Source organism: Galleria mellonella, unplaced genomic scaffold (assembly GCF_026898425.1).
Source record: "Galleria mellonella isolate WM207_F2 unplaced genomic scaffold, CSIRO_AGI_GalMel_v1 utg78, whole genome shotgun sequence".
NCBI classification, from domain to species: Eukaryota; Metazoa; Arthropoda; class Insecta; order Lepidoptera; family Pyralidae; genus Galleria; species Galleria mellonella.
This window is the reverse complement of record NW_026442151.1, coordinates 3645853-3670781: the sequence shown is the minus strand read 5'-3', so window position 1 is coordinate 3670781 and position 24929 is coordinate 3645853. Positions and strand designations below refer to the sequence as shown.

General features: G+C 32.9%; 3 protein-coding genes and 1 long non-coding RNA gene across 23 annotated transcripts in view; 2 read left to right on the top strand and 2 right to left on the bottom strand.

The window, feature by feature from the left end:
* LOC113517207 (syntaxin-1A) overlaps positions 1–13733 on the top strand; it is a 70091-nt gene extending 56358 nt beyond the window's left edge. For 2 of the 5 annotated variants that reach the window (XM_026901794.3, XM_026901795.3), the window contains exon 8: positions 91–2396. In XM_026901794.3, coding sequence (XP_026757595.1) covers positions 91–168 — 78 coding nt within the window. In that variant the 3' untranslated portion in view covers positions 169–2396. Of the gene's footprint in view, positions 1–90; positions 2397–4053; positions 4165–4769; positions 4863–8505 lie in introns of those variants that run through there. The other 3 variants (XM_026901796.3, XM_031912302.2, XM_031912301.2) reach the window with 3 other exon arrangements.
* A 1423-nt stretch (positions 13734–15156) lies between these two features.
* LOC113517510 (DNA-directed RNA polymerase II subunit RPB11) lies at positions 15157–19302 on the top strand. The gene is made up of 4 exons (XM_026902197.3): positions 15157–15386; positions 15471–15560; positions 18438–18612; positions 19200–19302. The coding sequence occupies exons 1-4, from the start codon at positions 15334–15336 to the stop codon at positions 19233–19235; spliced, it is 354 nt and encodes a 117-aa protein (XP_026757998.1). The 5' UTR covers positions 15157–15333; the 3' UTR covers positions 19236–19302.
* LOC128202177 (uncharacterized) lies at positions 15964–17666 on the bottom strand. The gene is made up of 2 exons (XR_008253631.1): positions 17490–17666; positions 15964–17177 (listed from the first exon to the last, which is right to left on the bottom strand). It is a non-coding gene; the product is annotated as an uncharacterized LOC128202177 (long non-coding RNA).
* A 490-nt stretch (positions 19303–19792) lies between the features above and the next one.
* Positions 19793–24929, bottom strand: part of LOC113517361 (restin homolog) — a 64770-nt gene continuing 59633 nt past the window's right edge. For all 16 annotated transcript variants that reach the window (XM_052901468.1, XM_052901471.1, XM_052901469.1 and 13 more), the window contains 4 exons: positions 24337–24476; positions 23856–23999; positions 22192–22367; positions 19793–20250 (listed from right to left, as the gene is read on the bottom strand). In XM_052901468.1, coding sequence (XP_052757428.1) covers positions 20204–20250; positions 22192–22367; positions 23856–23999; positions 24337–24476 — 507 coding nt within the window. In that variant the 3' untranslated portion in view covers positions 19793–20203. The remainder of the gene's footprint in view (positions 20251–22191; positions 22368–23855; positions 24000–24336; positions 24477–24929) is intronic.

The following is a 24929-nucleotide window of genomic DNA, read 5'->3' as shown; positions in this document are numbered from 1 at the left end:
ATCTCCAAAGTATATATTTCTCGCCAGATAACCCACGAATATACCATACAGCGATTTTATTTCGTTTTTGTTTTTCCTTTGTCATTGCAGAAAAAAATCTTCATCATAATATGCCTGTCTGTTACGCTGGTTATATTAGCAATAGTGCTCGTGATCGTGCTGAAATAAACGGGCCCGCGGGGAGCACCGGCTACCGGCTGTGACGTCACCAGCACGTCTGAATGGACAATGTGTATGAATTCAGTATGCTGGACGCGACATTACTCCACTGATATTCGCCTGTACACGATTAACGTATTTGTGTGAATGTTACATTGCTTGCGTGTTAATAATATTCGGCAACGATAATACGTGTTAACACGTGTCACGGTACAATCGGACCGCGGCTCGCACTTGACCGTTGGCCTTGATGAATTCGACCTTATTAATTATCGTAATTGTATATTTTGTTTCTTTCACAATCCTTTTCCAAGTTTCATTATGGATTCCTCGACCGGTCAAGTGACTAAATGTGGCTGTATGCATGTCCCAACTAAATATGCGTTGTGCAACAAACAATGTAGGTATTTGTTAAAGGCTGTGTTGTCGAGTTGCAATTTAACTGCAATTCGACAATGGGTATTTTCATAAGGTTACAACAATGTTTAAATATAACACAGTCTAATAATAAACTAATTTTGCTATTAAAGACAAAACAGAAACCGATTATTTTGCCTACACGAATATTTGAAGACAATATATTTGAAGTGCAATAAATTAGATTGTGCTTTAGGTTAATAAGGTCTAAATTAATTATTAAAATATCGTATTTTATTATGAGAATATATTAAAATTCAGTGTATTATATACATCTAAATAATTAATGTTAAGTATATAAATGTCATCACAAATTATAAATGAGCTATACGCATTGATTTATTAAGAAAGTAATATGTCACAGTTAATACACCCTTAAGTTACGGACTCAAAGTCCTTATTTATAATACGCTTTAACGTTTAATAAGCACGGGTGACATATTACTATGGTGAAAATTTTATTAGTCTTATTAAAACTATGGATATATCTAATTATTACTGTTATTACGTCATAACGGGTGCATATTCCATGTACGTTTATATCCATGAACTTTATTTATACCGCAAACCAAATGCCACCCGAGTGTGCTTTCTAGAACTAAAAACTGCTCGTTTTTATACTAAGTAGGTATATTAATCAGTGTCTGAGTAAAATATATCCCAATATAAATCGTGTACATTCTATTTCAATAGGCTTATTGTGATCTGTTACCGTTTTGAAAAAAAATATAAACACTATAGACGTATAGTAGAATCTCGATTATCCGAATCAAATAAAATCAGGGGTATTTCGTATAATCGAAAATCCGGATAATCGATTTCAAAGTCAAATCAAACAATATGTTTTTATTGTGTAAAGCGTTTTACATACGTCATTTAGACAATACTATATAAAAAAAATTACGAGCTATAAAGATAAAGAGTTACATAATATCATTTCTGATTCGGTATTTGGAGCCATGAAGAAGAAGTCCGGATAATCGAATGTTCGGATAATCGATGTTCAGATAATCGAGATTCTACTAATTCCAAAAACGTAAGTTATCGGCAAAAGTGAGTTATTAATTTTCACTTAACAGTTAGCTTTATTTAACGTTATAACATGTTACTGTTGCTTATTATGGATTTTGAAGATATATTAATAATTTCTATTTATTTCTATATATTAGAAAAAAAATGTAAGTTATATAAAAAGATATTATGTATATAGGGATGTTTCAAGTTTTAACAAATGATAGAAACTGGTCGCACAAAAAAGTTGTTTGTTTTTTTTTTAAATACAATGAATGCCTTATGTAGAAATATATAAATAGATGTAGTGTCTATGTGTTAGTGTTTTGAGTTCTTAGATTTATAGTATTTTTCCGTACCCGTATATGATTTTCTAATTGAAATTAACTTTGAAAATTCATATCAGTTTGTCTTTAACAGTTGTAACTCCATTTATGAATCGTAATTAAATTTATGTACGTCACAAATCATCAAGAAAAGAAAACTGTTTCAATGCAATATATTAATGGGATTCTGAGATTTTAAAGAAAACAATATCATGGATATGACTTGTGCATAATAAATAGTATCCATAAAATGTAAGTAAACAGTGTAAATACGGTTCTATGTGTGTAATATCGTGTTATAAACAATATTTCGTTGTCAGTACAAGGTAATGTTTACACCTTTCCAAATATTACTTAGTAAGTCATTAAGTTGGCAGTATTTATTTATTGTATCTAGTTTAAGTTCACTGAAGGTATGGCTACATATAGAAAATAGCCTATTCTAAAGCACCATTCTCAAAGCATTTCAATAAACATTTTTATTGACAGTTCATAGAAACTGTTCTGTTACCACCACCATCACAGACCACCGAAAATTAAATACAGTTTTGTTTCAATACTGTTATAAGTTTACCCTCTTATTTATAAAAACTAATTTCTTCTACAGATCTATTTTAACTATTTCACACTGTTTTATCACTTTCTTTCTTATTGGGAATTTAGCATTAAAGAAAGAGACAAAACAGTTGAATATCTAAAATAGGTTTATGACATGTTTGACGTTTTTATGAATAAGGAGGTTAGTTTATACGAATCTTTAAAATAATTTCGTTGTAAATTCTTTAATGTAAAATTTTATTTATAGAGAATGGCGCTTCAGAATGGATTTTGAATAACTTTAAAAAAAGAAAAAATACAAATTGTTCAATATTGCATCAGGATAATTGCTCAGAGATCCGATTGTTCTAATGTCGTCATATCTTTTTATTTTGGTAAAAACAGTGAGTATTAATTGTTTTCATTAATTAGATTTTTATAAGCTAATTTACTTAATAATCCATTTTGTATAGTTAGCAGATCTGTTTTTATTTACATATTATGTTTGATTGGAGTTATTATTGAGCACATTATTAATATATTTAGAAAAAAATTAATGGAATATCGCATGGAAAACTAAATTTCATTTAATGTTTCTAAAACTTGTTTTTAAGCGTGATTCACACACTTTGGGTCATTTTCGGGCCATTGGAATTCAGTATACGCTTATAGATGTGTCGACGTCCGTTTTCCTGCGTTCTTGGCGTTTTAATATTCAAACATCGCTAAGTACTTGTATATATACAAGAATCAGGAATTGCTCCAAACTACACAGAGAGATATATAGAGTGTAAATCCGATTGATGTGGTTTTTTTTTTAGCCTCACGTTGTTTATGGCTGTTAATTAATTGTATTCGGAAATATGTCTAATTATTATTAATATATAGTTTATTTTCTTTTATAATGCATGATCAGTACGATAGTCACTTATGACTCTAATAAGGATTTGTTAATTATACAATTGCATTTAATAGAAGCATTTTTCCAGTACATTGTTATTTGATAATTATGTATCTATCACAATTTTTCTATCGTTCCTAATATTTTACAGAATAGATGATTGTGAATTCAGTCTTGGTGTTCATTATTAATAAAATATTAAAATTAAATTTACGTATTTTGGCGCACACACATACTAATTGAATAAAAGACTGTAAAAACATTTTAATGCCATTTCTTTTTTATTGGTTAATTATATAATAACGATCATACTAATGATTTTTCACTGTATTGTTTAATATTTAGGTAATTACCCCTACAACGAAGGGTTCTCACAGACTTGTTTATTCTTTATTGTAAAAATCCTATTGAAATTGTAAAATATTGTTTGTAGTTTGAAGATTACATTACATTTTATTTATATTATTTCTTTTTTTTTTTATTTCTTTATTTTTCTATGTCTTATTCGTTAATAAGGCAAATGACGCACCCACTTATATTCTAGTGTTATGGAGCCTCGCAATTTGTAACATGTTTTATTTTTGTCTCATCTACATAAAATAATTTGTAATGAGAGATTAAAGGGAAACCGTCCAAGTGAGCCGTTCTGGCCCCGGACACATATAAAGAGTACTGTTGCATGCTTGCCACCGCCGTCAACAGAAGAAGATCATGATCCTAGTGTGCCTGATCATTCTGAGCCTGGTCGTCGTGGGCTACGTGTCCAGCATGTTCATGTGAGCGGCACAGTATCCGACCGCAAAATGCTCAAAGGTAAACTTGACGACGTGCGGCGAGCGAGCGACCCTCGGTGCGTCGACGAATATGCGCACACCGACCCCGTCTCGGAATTACGGTGCGTCGAACGATTGCGTGTTGTATAACAGATCATATTAAACCTTATGACACTGGCATATGGTTTAGTTTGATTTGGGTCCCAATTCAATTTCGGTTTAATAAATTTTATTACAATTTATTTTCGCGCGGATTTTATTACATATATTGAATATTATTGTTGCCTTTTTTCCACACTGCGTATAGCTTCTCATAATTCTCATATTTACAGATTTGTTTGGGAAAATTATACGTATATTTTATAAAAGTGTGTCAGTGGAATCATTTTACACATTTGATGTGTAAAACAATTCTATTAACTTTATAGTAGTATATGTGAATTTGGACCCGGTTTCCTTCTAGCAGCAATCGTTAGACATTCCAGAATCCAGGCGGTGGTCATATGGTACCTTATCCATTAAAGGTTGTTAAACAAACTCAAGGTACCCGCAATACAGGCGCTGTTCAACGACACAATCGGAGAGTTTGCGCGCTCGCTATATTATATTAGCTACTAATGTGTGTTGTATTTGTCCATTGTGCAGAAGAAGATAATGATTATGGTGTGTCTGCTCGTGCTCGGCCTCATTGCGACTGGCTACGTGTATAACACTTTCTTCTAACTTGAAACGGGGCAGGTTTGACGCGCACTATCTCTGGGCTGCTCTTATAGACCGCATAAATAGTTAGATTTTTAATGTCAATCGATCGAGTAGAATTTGATATTATAATTTCAATACATTATATTAATTTATATAATCACATAAAACATAGTATTATAAAACATATGACACATATTTTTTTTAAATTACTTATTAGCCCAGAACAAGCTAAAGGACTTAAATATGCATGCGTCAAACGAAGAAAAATTACAAGAATTTTTATATCTAGTTAGGATCATGTCATAATTACGCTTATTTAACACAGAAGTCTTATAAATGTTTAAAAATGAAGTAAATATATATTTAAAAAAATACAACAATTAACCTAGAAAGGGATTAGGAAAATATGAGAATTCAATTTTATTACATTTATAAGATATTTTTATTCCTCCAAAATCTTGCATGCATTAGTAATTTTCTGTATATAGCAGATACCTTATTTATACATATGTATTCTATAATATATTTAGCAGTTTATTTTGTTCTTCTATTAATTTAAATTTTGAAATTTCATTTCAGTCCATGATAATGGAGCTGGGAGTTTAAAAACCTGCTTTCCACAAATAATAATAATGGGATTAATTTTATATAATCCGTAGAGTGTAATAAAAAGGCTTCTCACTCTGATATAACGGACTAGGATATTTTTATCGACGGTTTATACGAAATAAGTCGTATTAAAATAATTGGTGTTAAGTGGGTTTATATCTATCATTTTTTTTTTCTATTTCCTAGTCTTATCACATACATAGTTCTATCTGTGTATTTGATACGACCTAAGGTTTCACATAACGGTTTTTTACCAGCTATAAAAATTAAAGTGTGATTTTTCGTATACGGCATACTATGCACAACTGTAACATATTTTTTTTTTTTTTATAAATAAATTTACAAGTTCTTTTTTAAGTAAAGCTTATTCTATAGTTCCTGTTAAAAACCCGATTGTGATATGAAAATAATATAGTTTTTTTTTTATCCAAACCACTGAAAATTAATAATACAGCATTGAGAAAGAAACAACATTTATTTCTGAGAATTTACAACTATTTCGAAGATTGTTAGCCTATTGGCGTCTATACGTGCATCCACTACTGGTTGCTACGTGATTTATTAATCAAGAGCATGACTAGAGGACTAGTCATATATTCTTGGCTAATAGGATCTAACGAAGAAGGAGAGGATAATCTTTTGCATATATTAATATATACGTACATAATATATATATATATATATATATATATATATATATATATATATATATATATATATATATATATATATATATATATATATATATATATATATAATCTCTCTCTCTTCAGTCGTACACTCTTGGCAGAGTGGTCGTGGTTTTCACAATGACGGTGGATCGTCGGTGAGGCTCTCCTTCGCGATTGAGGTCCTCGCAATATGTCTCCATCTACTTCTGTTCGCCGCCGAGCGAGAGCACTCCACAATAGATTTCTGTGTGGCCGTTTTGATGAGGTCAGTCCATCGCGTTGACGATCTACCCCGAGAACGTTTGCCTTGTACCGCTCCTTGGACAATTAAACGTTCCATACAATCTTCATTCCGGATGATATGGCCGAAGTATTTGAGAATTCGTATACGAACAGTTGACGACAATCTCTCTCTGATTTTCAGTTCGTTCATATATCTTAATATATAGTTCATATATCTTAATATATAGACGAAAATAGAACCAAAGCCCCGACAGCGCTATTGGTTTAGGCTGTTGGGGTACCAGTGAATATTTCATCAAGAAATAACCATGATGAAACGCGTAGAGACCTGACATTTTTTTTTTGACATTTATAGCTTATTACTATCGTATATAAGCTATCTTATATTCAAAACAAAATGTCTTCTCATTAATAAAAACGTCAAACCTCTTATAAACTTATTTTAGCGGTTGAATTGTTTTATCTCTTTCTTTTGTGCTAAATTGACAATTTGAGAGAAGGTGACAAAACAGTGTAATAATTAAAATAGGTTTGTAGGTTTTAGTTTTTATGAATACGGGATATTTACATCAAATTATTTATGGGTGTTGCTCTTTCTCCTTTTTGTATTAGAATATTATATGTATACACCAGTATATACGTATTTATACAATCTATATGTTCCATCCTAAAATTTCACTTATCACTGCTTTTTACCCTTTTGCACCTTTATTTAATATTATCAACACGTTTTCTATTTCTCGCACAAGCACATAATTTTTTTATTAATAATCATTTATACTTAGTTATCAATATAAACCACCTACCTTCATTCTGTATATCCATATTTAACTAATAAATACACAGTGACACTAAATTTATAGAGAAATTTAATGATACATATGTTTTGTGTGTTATCATTTCATTAACTGATTAAAACATTAGTAGTATTCTATAGGTAGGTAATGTATTTAATATAAGACTAGATATTTTTTATATAGACTGTAGGCTTCTTATTAATAGACATAACATTTATATACGCAGAAATTAGTTATTTCGTCATTTATGTAATATACATTAACATAGTAATATACCTAAATACAAAGTGCTTTATTGGAATTTGGATAAGTGCAAAATATTTAATATTATGTTGTTTTTCCTGATGATATTCATTAAACATTCCTTAATCATTATGTATATAGCCTTAAGGAATTTCTGCTAAGCTTTGTGGATCAAGTAGTTTTTGAAATTATGATTACTTAGTAAGTAGTATTTCGCTAATAATTTTAAGCTACATAATGTATAATTGATTAAACGCTTTTTGCCAATTTAATGCATTTACTATTTGCTTCTATTTGTCTCTTTACAAAATTGTATATGTAGCAAAAAAATCATTAAGTATATCCATTTATCCAGATTCCATTATACATATTGTATGTAAGAGTGAATTTTTAACCTACTTACATTTGTATTTACAACGTAGTCAGACGTTCTAAAGGCTTACGTCGAATATCGCCTACAGTGTGCTAGCGTGCAAGGATGCGTGATAGATACTATATCGTTAATAAATATGAAGAGTGAACTATAATCCTATGCTTCTATCATCAGTTGCTAGCAGATAAGCGCCAATGACAGTCCGACGGCAATTTACCATCATATGTCGGCACGACGACTGCTGTTGACAAACTGTCAATAAACTGATCCGGTACGAAGGACCGTAAAATGTTTAGTTCATATACCGTAGATGTAATCATCTATATACATAGTTTACATTTCAATTAACATTCTTTATATTGATTGACATAAAATTATTTACTGTTTTCTGAATTGCTAATCTCTAATTAATTTTAAAGATTATAATAAGTGTGGTAGGTGTCTGTGCTGTGTGCGTGAACTGATTTAAATTTAATTAATATTTCACTTGTGAATTACTCAATCATGCTGATCTGGTAGTACCATTGTACACCATATAGTCTTTACGACCTGCCCAAATGAAAGTCAGTTCTCGGTTTTTTTGATACCATTCAATTTATTGTAACTATTATGACCGAAAAAGTTTTCTGAAGGGAAGTACCTCATTTGCGCAGGCCTTTATACATACAGCAGTAGAGTTCATATTTTTCATATAACTTACAAGCATCATCATCAATATCTAATACAGTATTAATACTCTCCAGGATCGTCAAGCAAAGAAAAAAAAGTTGCGTACATTTTGGTGCCTGCACCCCGCCTGGCTGCAAACAACACGCTGCATCGGAGCAACTCATCAATTATGCATCATGCGTTATATTTGTCGTTACAACTTCGTTTGTAAGACACAAATTGTACTCCACTATCACGTGATCTGGATACCTGTCGGCAGATCCCGCTAAAGTTAGATGTTTCAAGTTGTTGAATATGATCATAAGTTATAGGTTCACGAACGTTGAAATTATTCATTTAATCAAATAATTTTAGGACGCAATAATCCATGGATATACTTAGTACAATTTGTAGTACATGCATTATAATATTTATTAGGCTGTTTCTGTGAATTCTTATATGTACCATCTCGCAGTTCATTAACTCTACCCTATTTTAAATGTAAAATGTTCACCATCGGAATTAGTACATAAGATGTACTTAGATTAATGTGTTCCCCGGAGTGATGCCGCCGTCGCATATTAAATTTATGAAATAACAAGACGAAAATTTTAGTGCAATTAGTCTTACAATCAGACTATTTGTCAGAGCCACTTTTATAGTTTTACTTTATTTAGTTATAAATAATAATCTTTGTAGTTAGCCTGTGGTGGCCTATAATTCTTTTGATTTTATAATCTAAATAGGATAAAACTATAAAGATAAAAACATTAAGAAATATCTTGCCTATTCATCTTAAAGTTAATAATGTGATGGCAACATTACTCAGAAGAACGCCCATATTCTAGTACAAAAACTGTTAGCTAAGCAAAAAGCTTCCGTATACCAGTCATTATGTTACTACAATTCAATACTTATCAATTATCATTCATAGGTAGTAGATATGGCAAAAATATATAATATTATCATGTCTACGAATACCTATAATTTCATTGTTAACATAAACTTATTACCTATAAAAAAATCACTGAACGCTACAAAGTCGAATGTAATGGAATCGGTGTAATCAATTAATAATGTACGGTGTTGGATTAGGACTACCTCAAGTTAGACGTGTAACGTTGCATTCGTATCGCAAGTGAAGTTGCGTCGATTGGAGCACATGAAACGGTTGTAGACCGTCTGAATGATGTCCGGCGGCCACGAGCACCGCGCCGGTCGCGTCGCTCGCGGCTCGCTCGGCGGTCGCTCGGCGATCGCTCGGCAATCACTCGGCGGTTGCCAGCGGCTCGCGGTCCGCACGCAGCCGCCGACGGCCGCCTCGATCGCCGCACACAGCATATCGCGCCGGCGTGCCGACGCCGTAGCAATAATAAAGTTCGATTACAATTGTAAAATTGTTTTAAACTTTCGAATGTGTGATAGTAGATGCAGTTGTTGTTTAGTTAACTTTATAATAATAATAATGAATTGTTATTGTGAGTGTAACTTTTAATAAACCGTAAGCGTACTTTAAAACTTTTCAATATAATAAATAGTACCTATATTGTATACATACATACAAACTTTTGGCGCTTTTCGATCAAATTTATGATTGATTTATTATTAAATATTAATTTCATACAGTTTAAGATGCTCTTCGTTGTACAGTAAAACATAAAGTAGCCGTTTTAGCTAGGATAAATTTTTTAATAAATTTGAAGTACCAGTCTTCAGCAATATAAGGATAGATATCGAACAGTATTTTGTGTTTGTAATGTTACTTAAATTGTCGTAGAGAAAATATCACTCGAAAATTTAAGCACCAAAATATTATTAGCATTTTCCTATAAGAAAGTAATGTTATAAAATAAATAAAATTAAATGATATTGGCGAAGATTTAATAAATATGTAGTCGTCATAATGGCATAATTGTTGAAACGTGAATATTAACAGAGTGTACATGAGCGAGAGATTAACGGCACTAAAGGAGCCGCCGCCGCCGCCGCCGCCGCCGCTGCGAAGCGAGCCCTCTCACTGTCTGCCTCGTAACTCGTACGTACTCATTATCCTAGTATGCAGTTGCGTATATAAGGACATGAAGCAATGTTAATTTTAACATTTTATAGCGTAATTAGATTTTTATCCTTAAGAGTAGGATTTCATATAGTTGCCTTCGTAACAGTAGAGAAACTAGGTAATACCTTTTCTCTCGTAGCTTCATTATAAATTGAGATCAGTCGCATTCTCCACTTGCCAGTCAATTCTCGCTTGTCTTCCCAACAGGCGCTAGTCCCTTCGCCCGGCAGCCGCCAATCATTCATTTCATCGCATACTGTCTCGTGTACTCGAAACCACGTGACGTAAGCTAGATGCATCTGAACTCATCGTATCTCTAGTATAAGTATACTTGGCCTCGATGCGAGGTCGCGTACCTGACACCAAGTTGACGTGGACGGTAGTGATCCGCAGCGCGCCGCGTCGCGTCTGCCTCTATTTTGTCTCGGTATATCTCGACCACGACTTTGTTTAAATGGCATGCACCGCAGGAAGCCGACCTTGACTCGGCGTAGGGTCTCAGGTCCTGCTTCAAAGATCATAGTAAGTTTGTTTTTATACGCCTGGTCGTTTTCCTCGGCGCCTGCCCTTAAGCCCCAAGTCATAGCCGAGCGAGAGTTTGGAACACGTTCGCACAAGAGATGCGCGGAACTCGCTCCCGCACTCCGCCCGGTTGCCGGAGAGATTCGCAACGCTGCGCTTTCATGCCGCTCGTGGGGAATCTCTTCGCCATCAGCTCGTTGTAATATAAAGTGTTAGTATAGGCATAACCAGCTTCTAGTCAGCTTTCAATGATCTCTATTATTCTGATAATCTTAATATTGCAGTTGTATTCCTCTGTTACTAGTGTACATAAGTGACTTCTCGTGTTCATGTGTCGGGCGCGGGAGCCGCGCGCCTGCGGTTCGTCACCGGCACGGCGTTCTAACAAATCTCAATATAATCGTAAAGCATAGATATTTTCATAATCAATAGTATTGCATATTGTTGATTCGATTGCTAATTTTGTATAAGTACACAACTAGTATAGTTTATATACTTATGTGTCAATTCTTATAGCATTTTATTACATTATAACAGATGATAGATAGTAAGTGTTAAACGTAATCCAAACGTAATTACAGTGCTGTTTATTAAGCTTATTCAACAATTTTGTGTTCAATATTGAATGAATGAAAATTAACTTATAAATCACGTATTCTTCAATGGTAAATACTATTTAAGTATCTAATATGTAACACTAAATTATATCAACACATATAGACGTAATCTGTTCATCAGTCAAGTTGGTAGGTCTGTTAAAAGTTAAAAAAATATTTCTTCATTATATACCTACTTATTGAAATAACTCTGCTTAGTAAATACGTGGAACAACGAACAATACAAATTGAATTTGTAGCATTTTCAGTTTTAAATTTTATATGCTGTAGTCAAAACTCACAATTGGTCAAGAGAACTTTTGATTGCAAAAAAGTTTGCTGGTATTTTAGACTTAACCTAAACCATTTACAACTGTTTTGCAGTTAATAAATACCTACTGACTGGTTAAGAGTTTAGCCTATGACATATACCTACTAATTTCGAATTATTATGTCGTTAGGCATAACGTTGGTAAAAAGAACATTAATTAGTCTTAATTTTTTAGTTTTAATAAACGAGTGCTACTACGAGAAGTATGTATTTCTAGTTATGAGAATTCTACTGTATAGAAATCTGAGATAGGCCCTAGAGCCACTCACTTCACTGGCACACAAGATACACTAATGCTGTAACATTCATCATGTTATTTACAAGGTGTACCTACTGTTACTGTGTATAAATTATTTACATTATATATAAAACCTGTTTGGGAGTCCTGGTCATGTATCAAAATTGTAACACAAGTCACTGACTACTGATATAAAGTAGCAAAATGTAAAGATTTCGTACAGAGTTTGCCATAGAGGAACCCAGTTATGGTATTCAAATGACAACTTTTCTCAAAAGTAATTTGGTCTTTTATATACAAAAGTCATTTTAAATGATTGGATTTTATACAATCCACACGGTCATGTAATCAAGTGACCGTATAGATTGTAGGATTTTTTTTATATTTCAGCTTTGGCTCTTAGGGAAAGTTGTTCACTTTTATGAATACTGTCACTAGGGTTTTGTTTTGATATATATATATATATATATATATATATATATATCCCCTTTATATCGAATTCGGTACATTTTGCGGTACACCTAAATGGAAAGTTGTAAAACTTTTAGGTCTCTTAACAAATAGGTAAGTACACTCTGTGCATAACATTTCGAATAAATTATGCTAGATATATAACTTCTACAAATGCAAGTGCTATTTTAGTGAAATTGTTTTCAAATTGATCTTCATGATTTTATTTTATATACGCGCGGACACTACGGCAAAAATTGAGAATGCTGTTCGTATACTTATGTCGTTGGCAATTTTAACGACGGCATCATTCTATAACTTGCTAAAGGATAACTGTTATGCGATTGATTTTATTGATTACCACATTATTCTCATGTATGTACTTAGTGAGACAGACCTATTGCAATTACAAAATCAGCTTAGCAAATTTTATTCATCGCATTTATTTTTATGCTACTTTCAAAAGGACGAGGTTTTTTATTCTAAAGCGAAAAAAGAAAGACGCATCTGGTGTACTGGTTTTTACTTAACTAGTCGATTGTTGACGACATAGGTATTATAAAAACAATACAATGGTTGAATTAAATCGCATGTCCGTGTGTCCAAGTTAATTATCAGTAGAGTCGCTAGACTTCAATTGTACTTTATACCTAGTTAGTATTCGTAAAATATTTACAAAATTTCCTCAATTTGTGCTTTGTTCTTTCAAACTTATCGATGTTGCTTGACGTTGAATGATGTGAAACATTGAAATGTATTAGAGTTTATTGTTTTATTTTAAATCATGTTGTTTTTAATAATTATTTAGTTTAGACAGAAATGTTGAAATAGTTTAGTACTTATCTATTGTTCTACTGATGTTTCTTGTACCAAAATAAGTACTCATTTCAGAATTTATATTCAAATTGTAATCCTCTTTACGAAAAAAATTGTCTTGTAATCTTGTAAAGGAACACTGAAAACTACCTATAATTACCTACTATTAAAGTTGTATTTATTAAAAAACAGTGAGGTTCAGGACACACATTGTAAAATTCAAGTTAGATTGGTTTTATAGTCATATTCAACGTAGGTTATCAATCTGAAATTCTCTCATAATTATAAAATAAACGGTGTTTTCTGCTGTATGTATTTTTTTTTATTGAGTGTATAAAATACACTGACTGAATCCCATGATATCATTTGTGTGCTATTCCTGAGGATTAGGGTATTTAATAAGTTCTTTTTCTTAAAACGTTAATACGATATTTTTATTTTCTCCCAATTAATATTTTCAATGCTTAAGGTCTCTTCATCTTCATGTCTTATCTTACTATATGCTTCTCCAATGTATACCGATAGTGCAGACGATTACCGTTCCATTATTATCCATAAAAAAAAAGCTAAGAGGCGTATGCCTTTCTATTTATACTGCATTATAGATATCCCGAAACTTGTTTGTTCATTATAAGAGGGAGACTACAAAAGTCGATTGCTTGGGTACCTCTGTCACATTCGTGTTTCAACCGTAAAGTAGTTGTGTTTGCATGGCTGTGTTTCGGTTTGAAGGGTGGGATATGGCGTGAATTTACTGGGTACAGAGGAATAACACCTGAGTCCTCAGGAATGGCAACGCATGGGGGGGTATCATGGCCGAAACAGTATACTCTGTTATGTCCATGGTACTGCTCATGTCTATAGGCGACGGTTACCACTTTCCATCAGGTGGGCCGTTAGCTTGTTAGCCGTTCTAAGTTGTATAAAAAAAAAATAAGAGATCTCACGTCCATGTAAAATAGTGAGGACGGGATTTTTAACAAATTAAACGACTTTAATAACAAATTAGTGTAACGTAATTTAGTTCTAAAATTCGATGTACTGAAGATCTTAGGTTGGCAACACTGCTAGTTACAACAGAAGTTTACACTATTTAGTATGTTATACTACGTCTATAGTTTACATTGACATAGTAGTAATGAAACATTGATTATTATGGTAATCGATATATCGTTACCAAAATAAAGCACTCTCTTCTCTTCTCACTCTCACACTCAAAAAAGCACTATAGTAATGCTTTTTTGAGCGCATGCATTAAATTATTAGTACAAAATCAACTATATCAAAAATTTATTTTGTAATCATTTACACTATATTATTTGGATTAATTAACAAAATTTGACATAACTAAAGACCAGTATTAGCCATAACATCAGCAGTGCCAGATTGGCTATATATTAGCTATTATATGGCTTAGAGAAATTTGGATTTTTTTTTAAATTGTAGGTAATTGTTTTAGTACTTGTAAAATAACAAGTAAATAATTATAAACAAGTATATAAAGTACCTAATTACAAAAAACTTAATGACGGAAGGAAAAAAAGAGGGTAAAATAAAAACAGAAGGAATGACCTTTATTTTCGTTCATTTTGTGACACTTGGCAAAAACGTGGTAAAAAAGATGTAACTTTGTGATAGGGTAAAAAATGTGAAAATCATATGTAGAGAAAATATTTGATAAATGGGGTAAAAATTTAAAATCGTATGTGGTAGCACTGCGTTTGGGTAAAAATAAAAAATTGTATCTGGCAACTCTGATTGTCAGTGGCGTTAATTTCTTACTTCTTTTATTGTTTTTGATAAAATTTTAAAATATACTTAAATAAATGCAATCTAAGTGAACAACGTTCTACTATAATTTAAGCTATACACTTTGTATATATTATAAGTTTGGTAATTTTAGATTGAAATATGAATGCACCGCCAACCTTTGAATCATTCCTTTTGTATGACGGAGAGAAAAAGTTTGTATTTAATTTATTATAAAACTTACTTTAAATTAAAACTTACAATTCACAAGTCTCAATTGTTATATCGTATCTCGTCAGGGTTCAAAAAGAAGAAGATACTAAGGTGACAAATGCTGCCATATTCACGGTAAACAAGGAAGACCATACTCTTGGAAACATGATCAGACAGTAAGACTGATTGTAATTTCTTGTTATTTATGTGTTAGTGAAAGATAATTGAATACCAACATCTGTCCTTACCTGATTTATTCGTTTGATATTCCCTTGACACATAATGTTCACTAAAGTATGTTATAGGCAAATAATTATACATCCCTGTTTCATATACCTTTATAATTTATCTCAATGGATTAACCCTTTCAGAACTGAATTATTTTTTTTCATCCGATGGATTTGGTAAATTCCATGTGTCTAAAGTATAATAAGGAGACTATAAAAAAAATAAATAAAAAAAAATTAGCTTTACATTTTTCGAAGAAATCTAGTTTTTCTTAATGTGCACAAATGTGGACTCCCGTCCTACATAGTAATAAGAATAAGGTATACGAAGTTGTTCTAAAATGAAATAATATTAATTTAAAAACATTTTTATTACAAAATTATAAATGAATTAACGTAGTTAAATTTTTTCTTTGTGATAAAATAAACATTTATTAGTTTTTTGGCATAATCAGTTATTGGTACAAATATAAAAACACAGTAAGAACAATAATTAGGAAAAAAAAAATCTTTATCTATGTGTGGAAAGCCAAGAAGCAATTCTTGTCTTTGGTTAGGTATAAATGAACTTTGCATTTTACACGGGATTTTTCCTTGCATCTCACCATTTTACACCTAGTCCCAGTTCCATCGTCATGTTTAGGGAAATGCCCAACACCGTCACGAGTTATTTCAGCTGCAGGACGAATCTCTCCTGGCCTTCTTGGTATAATTTGCTACTACTGCTACTTGGTCGACCTCTTTTGGTGGTAGAACATTTATCTTGTAGCACCAAACTGTCAGCCAAGCGACGACGAAAGTAAAGTAAGTCCTTGCTTTTTAGGTGTGCCATTACAAGTCGTTATCTATTTGGTATTCTTGATATGCCTGAAGAACTCCCACATCCGATGCATAAAATATCATACGCAGAGTAATTTTTTTTGATTCTATAAATGTTCTGTAATAGCTGATAAGTTGATCTAATAAATTAACGCCACCCATTGCATGATTATAGCGCTTTAAGACCTCAGGTCGCGCAACCTCAATATATCGCTTCTTTTTTTACACCATCTCTTTACTAAGTCCTTGTCACCTATACCAACAAAATTGGAAGCCAAATGGGTAACCTTATTGTCCAACCACTTTACATCAGTTACATCTCCGTCTCTGCTACATACTTCTTGAAAAAAACCCCTAGGCTTCTTATTTGTTACCTTGTCACTTAAAAACGGTGGTTTAACAAATCTGTTAACACGAGCTGTGCATGCGGCCATAATACCTTTTTGTTTTAGGATTTGTAGTAAATGGTATGATGAAAAATTATTGTCAAAGTAAAGCAGGGACGCCGTCATACAATTCGCTAGGTCCTTCATTGTCATCAAATTCAGGTGGAAAAAACTCCCTTTAGTTTTGGTAAATGACATCTGCGCTAATTCTAGCATTAGCTGCTAGATTCAATTTGCTCGACAAATTGAATCTCCATAATAATTATCTTCGTCATCAGATGATAATAATAAGTCAGAAAGATCTCCTTCATCTTATCATACTTGTAACGCCTCCAATGAGGACATATTGGTGTTTTTGCATCTGAAAATATAAGTAAACAATATCATAATTCATTTTATATATTTATCTTACAAAAATGATTAATAAAACGTTAAAAATATAAACAAAACATATTTTTTTAAAAAACCGTGAACAATGAGAAAAACTCAGTTAAATCCTGATGGGAACAATTGAGCACAAATATAAAAATCGAGATTACCAATATAAGGTAATAAAAAAATACACAAATATTACGTTACACATGACCCCAATAATATTAGATATTCGTTTATATTTTTTCCAGATGATTTCATGCACTAATTTAATTTTTTTTAAATAAAATATAAAGCTCACCTGTACACTAGTCGCAAATTGTCGAAAAACGCTAGAATATCCTAAAAAATGGCGTAAGTAGTATTAAATTGAGTAGTTTATTAGTGAACAAACGAACACAACCCCTTTTCAATCGGAAAGCTTGAGAGTTTAATATTTATTTTTTAAATTATATCTTATGTCTACAATTGTGCACGCCAGTTCTGAAAGGGTTAAAAAACTTGGTTACTTCACGTCATATTTGTTAACATATAAATTGTTTCATAATTAACTCATATTATGTATAATAACACTATTGTGTATAATAACTCATTTTGCCTATGACATCTCCATATTGCCACTACAAAATTCACTTTTTGTCAAAGAATGGCTCTCATTAGATGATAATAGGACAATGCAGTCACTGTAAAAATAGATATACTGTCACAAGTCCTATCTTCATCATCCTATTGCTGAGCTCAGAGGGTTATAAACCTTGTTTTATGTCCTATTAATGTTAAAGTTTATGAGAATGATTGGATATTAGTTTTATTTTTGCAAAAACTACTGAATGGATTAAAAAAAAATTTGGTACATGGAAAGGTAATATTCTAATTTAGCTGTATATAACTTTATAGAACTTTGTATATATAGATTAATGGGGGCAATGGGATCCAGTTTATTAGTTTGTTCATATTACCCTCAATGTGAGAGACGCTATTGAGCTTGACGAGTTATCCAAAGCAAACCCAGGAAGCCTTTTTAATCCCCAGCTCATAAATTGTTTGATATTTCAGAGCAGTGAATGTACTGTAAACTTCTGTTTTCTAAACTTCTGAATTCACACAAAATTACCTCTGATAATTTTAAACTTTTGCATTGTTTACACATATTCTAAATACACAATTTTACATTGTGATCGTCCTGATCGTGAAAATACCTCTGATAAATATTTATTGTTATAAATTAATTTTTGTTTTATTATTTCAGCCAACTTTTGAAAGACCCGAAGGTACTATTTGCAGGTTACAAAGTTCCTCATCCTCTTGAGCATAAGTTTGTGCTGCGCATTCAGACAACATCTGACTACACTCCACAAGATGCCTTTATGAATGCTATCACAGACCTTACATCTGAGCTGTCTTTATTTGAAGAGAGGTTCAAGGTATGTAATGTAATATCATAAAATCCTTATTAATTAAAAAGTTGTTCTAATTAACACAAATTTTATAATCATGAACACACAACAATTTTGTTGAAATTTCATATAAATTGGTACCAGTCAAACCAAGCAGCTGTTTGCAATGTTTAGTCATTTATAAATTGAAGAGTGGGATGTGACAGTGAAATTACTGGATATATATAATTACTGGAGGCATAACACTAGCCTTCAGAAGTGGTATCACATTCTATAATATTCATATTAACAGCACATTTATATAATATGGTTAATGATACTTACCACTTACACCAGCTGATGTGCTATGAGTTTATTCATCATTCCAAGTTGTATATAAAAATTGACTTATATTTTCTATTTGAATTTATAATTTTTTTTTTTTTGCTATAGTATCATTGTAATAGTATAATATTATAAAGAGGACAGATTTGCATGTAATGGATACATTGAAAATAATTAACGAATTTTAAAAATTCTTTTCTATTAAAATTTGCCAAGTTAGTAGTCTTGGCAAGAATTCTCTATGTATTTTCATACTGTAATATTTTTAATTATAAAGTTTATTGTTCCAGGAAGCTATAAAGGAGAAAAAAGATGGATTGGATTAGATATAAATTAGTTTTGTATTAAATGATTGATAGATATAAGGTTTAATAAAGTAAGATTGATAAGCAATTATTATTTTTATTTATCATATGTAATGAGTTTGATTCTATAATTATAATACAGATTATCTGTTCATTCACTTAAAAAGATGGAAATCTGTACATGTAATTTTCTTTTACAAGAAATAAATGTGGATCTCAAATTCAAGTTTATTACAAATGAAGTACAGTTTAATTCTATTATAATTATATTTATTATTATTTATCATGAATCCACTACTGGGCAAGTAGTATACTTTTGTATTTATATGTAATTAAAAATTATTACAATAAAAACTTTATTTCCTTTGATACAATGAGGATAGCAATCAAATATACCGTATATTTACCTACCTGATTTTAAGTGCAAACATCGCAGTCAGTCAAGATACACATCACTAGAGGCATACTTGTTCTTAACTCTTGGGTGCAGATTTTAAGTCGTTATACCCAGTAATTTGGCTTTATAAAACAATAATTGACTGCATTCATTGTAAACCGTTAAATAAATAAAACAAAAATATTTTCAAATTAATTTATTACTTATAAAAAGATTATCTTGGTGTTTATTATCAGATATTATCGCCGTAAAACAGATGGAATGGTGTTAAAACATGATTGTGATGAAAATTGATTTGTGCTTTTTAAAAGATTTTCTCAATATGCATTATATCTAGACAATGCAAATGAAAAAAATTTATAAAAAATAATACCATTCACCAAATAATTGTAAAATATGGATGTCATGCAATTATAAACTTATAAACTTAAAAGATCAATCTTTCTTATTTACACATTCTCCTAAGGTATTAATTAACTAGTAAACAATTATACCATTCGCATGGTAAACAATAATAAATAATACCCAACTAAAACGAGTAACAACAACAACGGTAACATTTTAATTAAATGTTGCAATTAATATTTTATTATTAAAATGTCTCCTCTTCATCACAGTTTTCTGTCGCGTGTCCAAATACTGAAAAAAAGAGAAACACATTATGTATCTTAGATAACTATAGCTACAGTATGGACATTACATAGTAAATTCTATGCATACGAGGTTTGTCCGGAAAGTACGTATAAAAGTTTTTTAAAAATTTTATTTTACAATTATTCAGGTAAATCAATTTTATCCCCTTCAAAGTACTCCCCCTGTGACATAATGCACTTGTGCCAACGCCGTTTCCACTGTGAGAAGGCTCCTTGAAAGTCCTCTGGTTGTAGGTTTCTCAGCTGCCCCGTCGTAGCTTTTTTTATCTCATTTATGTCCCCCAAATGCCGCCCCCGAAGTACCAATTTGGTTTTTGGGAACAAGAAGAAGTCACACGGGGCCAAATCCGGCGAATAGGGGGGTGTTCGGTCACCGTAATGGAATTTTTACTCAAAAACTCACGGACAACAAGAGAGGTGTGGGCAGGGGCATTGTCGTGGTGAAGAATCCAACGCCCCTCTCGCGCCAATTCTGGACGAACTCGTGCCACACGAGCTTTGAGGCGTCTGAGCACATCGACGTAGAATTTTTCATCAACTGTCTGGCCTGGAGGGACGAATTCTTGATGGACAATCCCCCGAACATCGAAAAAAACAATCAACATCTCGGCCCTCTCTGAATCTTTTTAGCCACTTGTGGACGGTTGGTTCCTTCACAGCATCATCCCCATAAACTGTTCTGAGATCGGCAAAAATTTCACGGCCATTCTTGCCGAGTTTCGAGAGAAACTTGATTACGACGCGCTGCTCTTCAACGGAAGCGGGCTCCATGCCGACGGGGTTTCGTTAAGAGGTAACTTCACAGATGGCGTGACAAGCCAGTTCGCACCGCACGGCGGTCAGACCAGAACTGAAGCATTGTTAGGGACATAAGGAAGGGGTCCTGCGCTTACCTGGCCTCCCCACTCCTCTTTCTCGCATTCCAGAACACTTTTATACGAACTTTCCGGACAGACCTCGTATGTATGCATTTCACAAGTCATAATTAAAATTACAAATGTGTAAAGAAACAAATCTTTTGTTGCACTGGATATATTCTAAATATTAATATTGTGTATGTAAAAGTTTGTAAAGATCTTTACTATAATTATATATTCAATAGGGAGGAAAAGGATTGTTAGTATTGGGGATCTAACAGCTCCATTGTTAGCAATATATCCTATCAGATCGACTTCCACGAGATTCCTCCTGGAAACCATCTTAATAATTTTTTTATGAATTCGTCACTGTGGGCCAACTGACTCATCAGTAAACTGTTTCATCCCCATCTCATCTGTCACTGGTGCCCCGCCAGTGCATATCGATAGCGCAGGTGGGATTACAATTCGTTTATCACCCATTAAAAAAATTCAATAAATAATAATTATGCAGTTATTAAGAGCTAAGTTATTTGAAAGAATTTTAAATTAAATTTTAATAATTTAAATACAAAAATATTGAAATTTGTTTCTAGTTTATATTCCTGCAATATTTTGTAAGATAATTTACAGCCCTTACACTTGTTTATACCAAAATGCAAGATGCAAAAGGCATTGCTAGCAGTATTTCCTGTCAGGGGGGTATCCACGGGTTTCCTATGGAAATCGGTGTAATAAAATTCGACCTGGGAGGAAAATGTTGGTAATGAGATTTACTGGCCCTATTGTTAACATCATGTTTAATTAGGTCAAACTTCACGCAGTCCCGCCTGAATTGTGGTTATTTACTGGTGAATTTGTCACGTTGGGCTAACTGACCTGCTGTTATAACTTAGGTTTGATAAATTCACTGGTGCTCTGCTAGCGTATACCGGTAACGGAGGTGGAGTTATCGTTGCTACATCACTCATTAAAAAAATATATCCTCTGGTGCCCCGTTAACACAAACTAATTAGTACAGGCGAGGTGCTAGTCCATTTTGATAAAAAAAAAGTTCTATGTGTGTTTACCTTCGCATATATCGCAGTAGGGGCGAGGCGGCGGCGGCACCCGCTTGGATGCAGACGGCGGTGGCGGCGCGTCCGCGTCTGCCGCTTGGCGCGGACAGTCTTCCGTATCGTGGGCGTCGAACACATCGCAGATGTCGCAGAACAGCCGTGGCGCGGGCCGAGACTTGCGTCCGTTGCTGTTGCAATGTATCGATAAGTTCAGACCACACAAATAACTGATATAAGTATCGATACTATAGGACATATTACATAGGACAACGCCATCTAGTTCCAAACTAAATAGTACTTGTAGCGTGAGTTTTTTTTTATGGGTGAAAATGGAATGGTACACCCGCCTGCGCTAACGATATACGCTGGCGTGGCACCAGTGAAGAGTGATCGATGAGAATGAAAACAGGCCAGCATAGCCCATCATGATGAATTCATCAGGAATTAACCATGATAGTTTTTAGGGGGAACCACGAGGAGGTCGACTTGATTGGGTATATTGCTAGCAATGGAATTTTTAGTCTCCATTACTAGCAATCCCTTTCCCCCCCGTAGCATGAGTACTACAGAATATATATGTCATAATATATAAATATTCAAACACTTTTTTGTAAACATACATAATCCCTCTTAAAACATCTCTAAAGCCTAACTGCGAGTATCAGGTGGAAAGGGATTGTTAGTAATGCGGATTATCAGTCCTGTTGGCTATCAGGTCGACCTCCACGTTGTTGCTCCTGGAAACCATCGTGGCTAATTCTTGTTGAATTCTTCACGATGCTAACTGTCCATCGTTAGGGCAAAGACCTGCTTCATCGTTACCTATCATCACTCACGTGTGTCCTGTCAGTTTATACCGATAGCGTACGCGGGGTTACCATTCCATTATTACCCATAAAAAAAACTGCGAGTATCATGTGTCTTGAGGCGAATCATTAATTAAGAGCATATAGTCTCTAACGACTGATAAGTTCTTTAAATTTTTATGCAAACAGTTTTAGATAATACCTAACTTAACAGCAATTATTTTTTTTAGATCTGCATATACTATATATAATATATTTTACTATATAATATACATTTTATTGTCAGTGCAAAAACGACAAATACAGATAACGATTATAACGCTATCAAGTTGGGGGGAAAGCGATTGTTAATGATGGAGACTGAGAATCCCATTGCTAGCAATATACCCAACCAGGTCGACTTCCTCGAGGTTCCCCCTGGAAACTATCATGATTGGTTCCTGATGAATTCATCATGATGGGCTAACTGGCCTGTTTTCATTCTCATCTATCACCCTTCACTGGTGCTCCACCAGCGTATCCCGTTAGCGCAGGCGGAGTTACCATTCCATTTTCACCCATAAAAAAAATACAATAAAAGGTGAAATCGAAATCATCAGTGGTATATAACATTAAGAATTTACCAATAATATAGAATATATAGAACCTCCCATAAACCTATTTTATGTATTGAAATGTTTTTTTTTTCTTTCGTTCTAATTTTTCAGTAATATAGTATGTGCAGGTCGAGAAAGAAATAATTGCTGTGATGTATTACCTAAAACTGTTCACATAGGAATTTAAAGAACTTATCAGTCGTTAGAGACTATATGCTCTTAATACAAGATTGAATCCTCTCCTCTTAGATAAGTTTAAATTTCAAGTACTCACAACGTTGGTGTATCATTTACTGCTGTTCCTCCTTCGAGCGCCAGAACTTTCGCCATTAACTGTTCATTCTTGCGTTGCATATCCACAATTACAGAGTTCAAGAAGCTTACTTGACCGTCGATCATCTCTTTTTCTTCTATCAATCTGTATTAATATTAATACATAATTACAAAAATAATAAGTACGTATATGTTTATTATTGAGGCGCCCTAAATGTAATAATGATTTTCATGTTAGTTGTATGAACTTACAGTTTATCAACCTCACCTCATAAGGAGACGAGCTTCATACTTTATATACCAAGAGGCTTAGTATAAGATTTCGTGTTTTTTTTTTATTCCGGCTTCTTTATTCGCTTCCTAACAATGAATACGAAGGAATGAAAGAATGAAAATTATTTTCTCTCCTCTCCTACACAAAATCATTCATTCATTTCAAAGTTCTTACTCTATTACGATAATTAATATTGTATTGTATTTACTTTTGAGATGCGTTGTCGCCTTGTCCCAATATACCCATCGCGTTGTTGTCGTTCTTATCTCGTATGCCACCATTAGCAGCGATTTCTTTTTGTAAAAGCGCCTTCTCCCGTTCTGCTATTTCTACCCTAGCTTTTTGATTCTGTAAGATAATTACAGACACATTCATATTATTATAATATTTATAGTTGAAATCACAGGTGTTGGTGTAACTACTAAGTGTAAGGGGAAAGTTTTGTTAGTAATGGGGTCTAATAGTCCTATTATATTGCTATTAGCAATACAAGGTGTCAGGTCGACCTCCACGCGGATCCATCTGAAAGCCATCATAATCAATTCTTGTCGAATTTATGACGATGAGGTAACTGATCTGCTTTCGTCCTCACCTGTCACGTCTCACTGGTGCAACGCCAGCGTATACCGATAGCGAATATGCAGTTACCATTCTAATTTCACTCGTTAAAAAAATGAAATTATTCACCTTTTTATTAAATGTATTGAATATATATATATATATATATATCGGTATATTCTAAACACATTTTTACCCATTAAGATACTATTAGGTGTACCTCTACAATTGTAATGAGATATT

Excerpts from the sequence above, each read along its gene's own strand:
- LOC113517510 (XM_026902197.3), top strand. The coding sequence starts at position 15,334 with ATGAATGCACCGCCAACCTTTGAATCATTCCTTTTGTATGACGGAGAG. Across the intron at positions 15,561-18,437 it reads CTTGGAAACATGATCAGACA|CCAACTTTTGAAAGACCCGA; the intron begins GTAAGACTGATT and ends TTATTATTTCAG. Across the intron at positions 18,613-19,199 it reads TATTTGAAGAGAGGTTCAAG|GAAGCTATAAAGGAGAAAAA; the intron begins GTATGTAATGTA and ends TTATTGTTCCAG.